The following is a 9,666-nucleotide window of genomic DNA, read 5'->3' on the forward strand; positions in this document are numbered from 1 at the left end:
GCGCCGCGGCTCCAGGCCCCGCCACGGCGCCGCCGGGCACCCACCGCGTCGACGCCCCGAAGCCGGGGATACGGGCAGACGGCGAGGGCGGCGCTAGGAAACCCTTGGGAATCGCGGGGCATCGGCAGCGCCCTCGGCGAGAGACCGTCCTCAAGATCACAGACCCTACGTCCTCGCGGCCTCGGCGACGGCCCGCTTCCGGCGCCTTTAAACCAGGAAACACCGGCTGCGACCAATCAGGGCCCTTCTCGCGCTACGTCGCCTTAGCACCGCCTCCTCGCCGGCGAGCGCCCGACGGCCACCAATCAGCACTCAGGGTGGGCGCAGGCGCCCTGGCACGGGCGTGACGTAAAGGCGACCTCCCTCGCGGTGAAGATGGCGCTCTCCAGGGTGTGCTGGGCTCGGGCTGTCCTGTGGGGCTCGGCGGCCACCCCCGGGCCTCATGTCCCTCGGAAGCTGCAACTTGTTCGCTGTGGCCTGGCCTGGGGGGCCCCTCGGTGAGGGACCTGGGACAAAGGAGAGCGTTTCCGACATACAGGCCCTCCCTTCCAGTGTCTCAACCTTGTTTGCATGCTGGTCTCTAGTTGTCAGCATCCCACGCCCTGGCCCCGGGGGTTTTATTCTTCGGCTTCCAGGCCCTCAGGGCTGTCAGTGGCCCGTGTCCGAATTCCCCAGTGGCCTGGACTCCTCCTTCAGCCTCCCTTTTCCGGCTCAGGCTCCACGGCTACTCCTCCGGATCCCATCGCGGGCCTTAGCTTGCTGTTGAAACGGCCCCTGCAGCCTCATCCCACGCCCGACGTCCCTTCCCGCCGGATCTTTCATCGGCCCGATATGTATGTTTCCCGGGCCGATTGCTTAGCTCTCCTTGAGCCCAAGATCTTCCTTGGATTTCGGAAGGTTCAGATCTCAGCACACGTCCTCTGAGCCTGGTGTTTGACATTAGTTCCCAAGGGGGCTCCGGGGACCGATTCCCACCTAGTCTCTTTGATCTTCCTTGTAGGTCTTCAAAGCTTCACCTTTCTCCAAAGGCAGACGTGAAGAGCTTGATCTCTTACGTGGCGGCCAAGACCAAAGTGATTAATGGGAAATATCATCGTTTCTTGGGTCGTCATTTCCCCCGCTTCTATGTCCTGTACACAATCTTCATGAAAGGTAAAAACCCCCAAACAGCGATCCCTGGAGTCCATTCCCGGGCAAAGTCCAGGAGTGTTAGAAAAAGGAAGATTATTTGCATGTCGCGCTGCGTGGTGTGAGCTGGGGTGTTGTAGAAATGCTTGGCATTAAATTCTTAGAAGTTTAGCACTTCTGGTGAATATTTCTAGAAAAAAAGTGTTAGGACAGACGTCTTTGACCACATCCAGGGGGGAATGTAGGTATTTTTGCACTTTTCGTAGCCACACGCAGCTGACTGTTGTAGCGATTCTTTGACGTGCACCAAGCCAGGCATCTATGGCTGCACAGACCTGCCCTGTGGTTTATCAACTGACTTGGCCCATAAGAAAGTGTGGTCTGATGCTTGCCATAGATCTGTCCTAGATACGTGTTGTGGATATACTCACGTTCTGAATGTTTTCGTTCAGATCAGAGCTGTGCTAGTTACTAGAATACGGTGCGATGATGATGACAGGTGTCCACTCTTGCCAGACTGCCTGGGTTCAAATCCCAGCTTGTCACTGACGATGTGATTGGACTAGTTACTTAACCTCTCTGTCTGTTGGTTTTCTCATCTGTAAAACATGGAAAATAATAGGACCTACCTATTGACCGCGTGGTTGTGAAGTTTAAATAAAAACACCAATACATCTAAAGTACTTAGGGCCCGATCATCATATGTGCTCAATAAATGGGTCTATGACTATAATACTTTTATCATAACAGCAGTTACAGTAAACTGCCATATCGTCGGCTGTGAAAATTATCAGGATTGCTCCTAGCTTCATAGACTTGCAAAATCTGAAGTAGAAGTAGAATGGCTGCTTTGTCTGCTACCAGGTTTATAACTAGGATTAAACAAGAAAAGGGTCTGGAAGAAGAATTTTGGTTGGTTGGTTTTTAATTACAGAAAATTTTAAACATACACAAAAGTAGAGAGAATAATACAATGAATTTTCACGTACTCAACCTTACTTCAACAGTTTGCAACTTGTTGCCACCGATCTTACTTTATTTATACACTTGCCTTCTCCTATATGATTTTGAAGCCAACCTAGGCATAGTGTCATTTCATTCATAAATATGAAAGCATTTTTGAAAACTAAAGTCTTAGACAAAATGTAAGAATTATCATCAGATGAACAGAAAAATGCAATCATAGAAATATGTTGAATTAATACTATTTCTAACAGTGTTCCTGAAAGGAGATAAGTTAATATCTTGTCTGGGGAATACATAAGGGTAATTGAGGAAGACTTCTCAAGGTTATGGAGCTTTTGAATTTTTATTTTAAAGTGGGAGTGAGTAGTGAACCAGAAGAGGGAGAGCATTCCATAAATAGATCACAGAAGGCCAACTTGGCTGGAAGAGAGGTGATGTGCCGGGGGGGAAAAAGAATGAGAAGAGAGATATAGGTTGGCCTCACAAGAGTTTCGAATGTCCTCATTTGGAGCTGTGACTCAGAGTGGTATTGGGGAGGGACAAGTTTGTGTGTTGTTAGTAAACAGGGAGTTGGGAAGTTGTGATAAGATTCAAACTGGGATAACATCACACTCTGTCCTCTACTTTAATGAGGCAGGATTGCAGATGTTTTGGGCTGATGCCAAAAAGGCTAGAAGAATAAAGACAAATATGTGGAAGCACAATATAAAGTTTCATCAACTTCCATACCGGGAGATGGAGCATTTGAGACAGGTACGGGCCAGGGGCAGATACCCAGAATTTCATGGTGAGGTAATTAAAGTTAACCAAGATCTCAAGGTTTTGTTTTGGTTTGGTTTTCTATCTTGTTCACCACTGATCAGCCTTCTCCCCTCTGCTGTGAGATCAAAGTATTCATCTAAAGGAGAGCATCAGGTTATTTGTCAGAATTTTTTTTTTTTAAGATTTTATTTATTTATTCATGAGACACAGAGAGAGAGGCAAGACACAGGCAGAGGGAGAAGCAGGCTCCATGCAGGGAGCCGGATGCGGGACTCCATCCCAGGTCTCCAGGATCACACCCTGGGCTGAAGGCGGCGCTAAACTGCTGAGCCACCCCGGCTGCCCAGTCAGAATTGGTTTTATTCCGAGTTGTAGCCCTCTGTAACAGAGCTCCATAAAGAGCATACTGGCATACTTGATGAATAGAAGTCGTAAATACTAAAATGTAGTTCATTTCCGAATATGTAAATATCTGCAGGGATTAAAAAGGCAGCGGGAAAGTAGTATTTGGTGGTGACTTGAGTAGTTTTAAAGCTGAAACTGAGGACCTAGGACCCATTCGTCACATCAGGAAAAATGTGTTGAGGGATTTGGTATAATGTCAGGCCCTGTACTAGACATTATTTGGGATACAAAAATGAACAAATCAGGGCTTCTGTTCTCAAGGAACTTACCAGGTAGAGGTAGATAGAAATAACCTTGATCCTTCTCTGGGCTGCAGTAGGAGTTAACTGCACAGTGTGGGGGAGGGATTGTTCACTGTCTTAAGAACTTACCTGGGTTAAAACTGCATCTGTGTTTATTTCTGCTTAGTTCCGTCGAGACGTCACCAAGTGTCTTTTCCTAGGTATTATTTCCATTCCACCCTTTGCCAACTACCTGGTCTTCTTGCTAATGTGAGTATAGACTTCTATCTTCCCAGAATATTGAAGAAGCAAAGATTTTTTTTAATTAAAAATTATTTTAAGAACTTTCCATTTCAGAAGTAGGCAGAGATTATTGCACTAACTGCTCCAATCTTCTAATTAGCCACTCAGTAACACTTGGATTACTGGATCAGCTGTAGGTATAGGTAGCTTAGACTTTTCTTGTCTCTTAGCTGCCCCTATATGATATGAAATAAGATTATGATCTTTTCCATCATCCCTTGAGGCAGCAACCCACTCCCTGGAAGCATAGCAATTTGGGAGATTTTTTTTTTTGGAGAGAAATGCATTGCATATTCTGATAACATAAAATAAATTTTTATTACTTTACTTTGGATCCAAAGATGACAGTTTTTGTTTTTGTTTTTTTTTTAATAATTTATTTCTTTTGAGAGTCAACAAGAGCAAACAAGCATAGTGGGGAGGGGCAGAGAGAGAGAGAGAATCTCAACCAGACTCCCCGCTGAGCATAGTGCCCAACAGGCGGCTCGATCCCACAGCCCTAAGATTATGACCTGAGCTGAAATCAAGAGTCAGATGCTTAACCAATGAGCCACCCAGGTGGCTTTTAAACTATGACGTTGCATGTTATTTTAGCTCTCTGTTGCTGTATGGCAAATAACTGTGCGAAGCTTAACAGCTTTTCCTGGTTTTGTGGGTCAGGAAATTGGGCAGGTTTCAGGTGGGTGACTGATTTTTCTCTTCCATGTGGTGTTGACAGAAGTCCTTCAGGGGCAGTTAGCTGATGATGGTCTAAGGTCACTTTTATGTCTGGTGCCTTAGCAGGGAAAGCTGGAACTCTGAATCAGATTGCCTGCATGTGGCCTCTTTAATATGGTGGCCTCAGAGTAATAGGACTTCTTACATGGCAGCTCAGGGTTCCAGTGGTGAGTGTTTTAGCAAATAAGAATCTGCGTGGCCTTTTATAACTTAGCCTCGAAGGTCACAAAGACTCAACTCTGCTCTGTTTTATTGGTTGAATCAGTCCCCCAGATTTAAAAAATAAGGGGACACAGACCTCACTTCTCAATCAAAGGAATGTCAGGGATTTGCAGCTGTGCTCTGAAACCACCACCCGTGCGGAAAAATAAATTAAAAAAACAAATTTGCCTGTAACATTTTATATACACATACGAATCGTGCTGTAGTTTGAAGTTGTCAGCATCACATCCAGTGACCGGCTCTATCTACAACTCTCTCCAACTCTATCCAAGATATGTTCTTCAAATGCTTTAGTTCGAGTGAAGTCCCTTTTTCTAATCACTGCAAGCGAGGCTATCCCACTACTGCTTCCTTTCACATAACCTCAGTAACGTTGCTTGAAATTGTGCTTCAATGTATCTTTAAACCTCGAGCTGAGACTCATTTACAGAAAAGAACAGTGGGCTTGGGAAGTAACGTCTCCGTCTCTTCTTCCCAGTGTTCATGTCTGCCAAATGCTTTCGGGGAGCTCTTTGAAAGGAAAGAGGCCTGTTTCAGCAAGTGACATTGTGATTCCTTCTCCTTTCAGGTACCTGTTTCCTAGGCAGCTACTGATCCAACATTTCTGGACCCCAAAGCAACAGATTGATTTCTTAGATATCTATCATGCTCTCCGGAAGCAGTCCCACCCAGAAATCCTTTGTTATTTAGAAAAGGTTATCCCTCTCGTTTCCGATGCAGGACTCCGATGGCATATGACAGAGCTGTGCACCAAGGTATTCCTTCAGCTACCCCTTCCTGCAAACTGTGACTCTTGTCAGACCCTGTTTGCACTAAAACTAGGAAAGAGGGCCAGGCAGGACCTTCCTAACCTCTACCAATCTCTCACCTCTCCCAAGATACAGCATGGTACCCACCCAACAGTACATGATATCCTGGCTCTGAGACAGTGTTTCTCTAACCATCCTCTGGGCATGAACCAACTCCATGCTTTGCAAATGGTGAGCACTTTGAGGCTTTCTGTGTTCCGCAGCCTCACCTTGCCTCAGGTTTTGCATGTGGTAATGACTGTTGACTTTGCCCTCCTGTGCTGTTGTGTTACAGAAAGCCTTGAGTCGAGCCATGCTCCTCACGCCTCATCTGCCTCCTTTCTTGTTGAGACGCCGTTTAAACACTCAGATGGCTGTAATTCACCAGCTGGACAAAGCTTTGGCAAAGCTGGGGGTTGGCCAGCTGACTCTCCAGGAAGTGAAATCGGTAAGAACTTACTGCAGTAGCAACCCTCAGTCCTTGGTGGGCTCTCGAGCCAGCTCACGGGGCTGGGAGCTTACAGAGAGCTCCCTGTTTTGCTTGTTAGAACAAAACCCAAACTCTATTCTTTCACCTCATTTCTGTGTATTTTTTTTTCTCAGTGAATTTCACTCATGGAAAGGAATTGCCCATAGTAATTTTGATTTATGTTTCTTTTCTTTTGGCCCTTAAGAAACTAAGGACACCCTTCTTTAGACCTTGTGTTTTAGGTGATGTAGGCCTCTTTGGTCGTCCTCTTGTCTGTCCCTCGTAGTTCAGCTCGCCATGGGGAAAGCTTCCTTCTGGGCATGGGGTTGTGACTTATTTATATATATATATATATATATATATATATATATATATATATATATATATTATTATTTAAAGGAGATTTTGAATTATATGTGTGTTTACAGTTCATGGGCATATTTGCTATGTGACTGTGGAGGACTGTTTCTCTTCTGAGTGATACAGGCTTGTTATCTTCGTGGTCTGAATTCTACCCATATTGCTGAAGAGAAGTGTCGAACGTGGCTGGGAGAGTGGCTACAGATTTCCTGCAGCCTGAAAGGTAAGACACATCCCTATGGTTATGCCATTAAAATCCACAGAATTGTATTTTATTCTAAGATTATTTTGGAGTAGATTATTAATTACTGTAAAACCCTCGTTTAATAGACATCTCTAATTGAAAGGGTGTAAACTCTTGCCTACAGGGGCTAAGCAGGTAATGAAGTAGACTCTGCAAGACATGAGGGAGTAGTGGGGACTGTGGGAGCCCAAGACTGCACACATGCCCGTCTGAAGCAGTTTCTCAGCCTCGGCACTATTGATGCTAATGTCCTGTGCCTTAGAGGGTATCTAGCAGTATCCCTGGTCTCTACCCACTAGATGCCAGCAGCATCTTCCACACCAGTTCTTCTTCTTTTTTTTTTTTTGTTAAGATTTTATTTATTTATTCATGGGACAGAGAGGCAGAGACACAGGCAGAGGGAGAAGCAGGCTCCCTGCAAGGAGCCTGATATGGGACTTGATACTGGGTCCCCAGGATCACACCCTGGGCTGCAGGCGGCGCTAAACCCCTGCGCCACTGGGGCTGCCCTTCCACACCGGTTCTGACAACCAAAAACGTCCCCAAACATTGCCAGATGTCCAGTAGGGGACAGGAGAACAGAATGATCCCTACTGAGAAGCACTAGCCTAAAGGCATTCAAATTCAGAACAAAAACACTCAGTTGGTTAAATAAAAAGTACCTGAGGCTGCGTATTAGGCCTGTGGGTCTCTTGTTGGATCCTTCGGCTAGGCCTTGATGTTTTTCTAAGCCTGTGAATACCAGGGCAGGCCCACTAATCTCCTTGGAGTCCAGAAATGTTTCCAGAGCACCCGCTCCTACCAGAAGAATCCCAAGGGTGACTGTGGTGTTGTGTATCATCGTTACCATCTCTGAATTTTCTACTGCCACCACATAAGAGTCAAGAAGTGAGGGTGAGTAGAAAGGAATATCTGGTGGAAGGAAAGGAAGGTGTACATGCGGGGACTGGAGTGAAGCAGGGAGCATTGAGAACAGTAGTCCCTGGTGTCCCACGTTTGCACTTGGCTTCCTGCCTCCAGTATCAAGCCCCAAGGCAGTTAGAAAGCTGAGTGTTCCTGGCCAAACCATTAACGCTGATGGTGTTTACAGAAGCTGAGCTGTCCCTCTTGCTACACAACGTGGTCCTGCTTTCCGTCAACTACGTTGGGACAAGGCGCTGAGCGAACACGGAGTGGATGGCATTGTCCTGCAGCCACATAGTCACAGCAGCGTGGTACCAAACAGCACTGGGCGGCAGAGTGTGTGTGCACTCTTAGGTGTGCGGGAGGCAGAGGAGCAGGTGCCACAGGCTTCGTAGCGTGGTACCCATGTTGGAGCTGGAACTGAAACAAATCCTCTCTCCAGAGGGGGCCCATGTGAGGTCTCTTCCCAACTTCCTCAGAATCAGCCTGAGCTGCCTCTGTACTGGGCTTTAATTGTGATGTTTGAAGTCCAGATCCTAGAAGTGAGCTTTTGCCCCAGGTGGAAATCCTCATTTGGCCTAGGACTTACCCACGGACGGCCACACTCATTACAGCTGTGTTTTTGGTAGTTTCTGGCTGGTGAGGGGAATAGCACTGTTTGAATTGGAGCATTGACATCTATGGGTGTACCTCAGTGCTGCCCTCAAAACTTTTTGTTATGACCAAAAATTGGCTTTTTTTTGGTTCCTTCACTGGGTTAACCACTCCCTTTCCTTTCCAAATCCTTGAACATCTTTTTATTTTTTTTTTAAGCAAATAGTTATTCATGTACGGGAACATTCTAGTGGAAAAGATAGAAGGAAATACAAGTGTTTCTTGACCCTTCCCTTATTTATAGCCTTCATGCCCACCCCGCGCCCCCACCCCCTTGTCTTAATTTCTGGGCTGTGCTGCCGCCCCTAAGGATCTTGAACTCTGCTACCTCCACTGTGCTACAGCGGTCCAGCTGTGATGGACAGTGGCCACCATCTTTGGGCCATGGATTAAATCTCTAAGGTAGTAGTGACTGCCCCGCGGGGGGACCAGGAGAGGCCTGCATTGTGAGTAAGTTGGGTTTAGCTTTTGTCTGTGTACATCAGTGGCTTGTAGTAACTTATTGTAAATGCATGAAGCACTGTTTCAAAGCCAAAGTAAAGACTGCCTGAAACTGGTTGCTGAAATGACTTATGCATCTAATTATTTTGCTGAAGCTCCTCTGACAAGACTGACATAAAACCTAACTAATGGGGAGGTAGCTGGTTGGAATAGAAGCTTCTGTTGGGATGGAAGTTCGGAGGGAACTGATTTGACACTGATGCTCTTTGCTGTGTTTTAAGATGGTAACAGGGAACAGAGGCTCTGGAATTAGCAAGTGAGCCCCCAGTGGAGGGCCTACAGGAAGGGAAAAGCTCCAACAGGGCAGGACCAAGGCCTGCTTCAGCTGAAGAGGCACATAAGGGCAGATGCTGCAAGTGAAGCTCTTGATGCTCCAAAGAGAATGTTCTATTTTCCCCACCATGATGTTAACATTAATCTCAAACTGACCTAATTAGATTTATATAGGACTCTAGAGAAACACCCTTTCTCTAACAAGTAACCAGCCTGCCAAGATAAAAAATAACACACTGGTCTTTTGAATATTTCTTTAATATTACATTTAAATATTCTCTTTAAATACAGCATTATCACAATGTAAAGGACCTAAAAGGCAAAAAAAAAAAAAAAAAAAAAAAAAAAAACCTTTTTCAGAGAACCAGACAAGCTTTGGATTCACATTGAAAATACTACCTGTATACAGTATGTGAGAAAGGAAACTGGAAAGAATGAGTTGCAGTAATAAATTTCTTTTGTCGAGGCCTAGATGGAGCAGGGCCGAAGCGGTCTGCTCCTGCGATCAGAGGCCGAGGCTTAGCTTTTCTAGCAACCGTGAGCTAGAAGCCCGTCCAGCTCAGGTAGCACCAGAAACGAGATGGACTAGGTCGTAGAAAAGGCCCTTTGCTTGACAAGACGGTTAATGTTCGATGTTAATATTCAGCATTTAAAAATGGGATCGGCGGGAGTCGGAATTGTTAACGGAGGGATGGACTTGGGTTAAGAAACTAGTTTTTCAAATACCGCTTCTTGGCCTTTTGGCTAAGA

At 45.8% G+C, this 9,666-nt stretch overlaps 1 protein-coding gene across 12 annotated transcripts; it reads left to right on the top strand.

Annotated features, from left to right (window-relative positions):
• Window positions 1–344: 344 nt before the first annotated feature.
• On the top strand, window positions 345–8,711 carry LETMD1 (LETM1 domain containing 1). Of its 12 annotated transcripts, none has more exons than XR_008665979.1 (10): window positions 364–833; window positions 1,001–1,152; window positions 2,732–2,847; window positions 3,670–3,752; window positions 5,293–5,479; window positions 5,603–5,704; window positions 5,808–5,960; window positions 6,468–6,564; window positions 7,361–7,479; window positions 7,676–8,711. XR_008665979.1 is itself a non-coding variant. In XM_055337043.1 (10 exons), exons 1-9 carry the CDS (start codon window positions 571–573, stop codon window positions 7,439–7,441), a joined length of 1,278 nt encoding a protein of 425 aa, XP_055193018.1. In that variant the 5' UTR covers window positions 364–570; the 3' UTR covers window positions 7,442–7,479; window positions 7,676–8,711. The 12 variants fall into 12 exon arrangements, 11 of the variants coding, with proteins under 11 accessions (XP_055193024.1, XP_055193025.1, XP_055193028.1 ...); XM_055337043.1 differs by having other exon boundaries at window positions 7,317–7,479; XM_055337049.1 differs by having other exon boundaries at window positions 345–497; window positions 7,317–8,711.
• Window positions 8,712–9,666: the final 955 nt, after the last annotated feature.

Source organism: Nyctereutes procyonoides, unplaced genomic scaffold (assembly GCF_905146905.1).
Source record: "Nyctereutes procyonoides isolate TBG_1078 unplaced genomic scaffold, NYPRO_anot_genome, whole genome shotgun sequence".
Taxonomy (NCBI): Eukaryota; Metazoa; Chordata; class Mammalia; order Carnivora; family Canidae; genus Nyctereutes; species Nyctereutes procyonoides.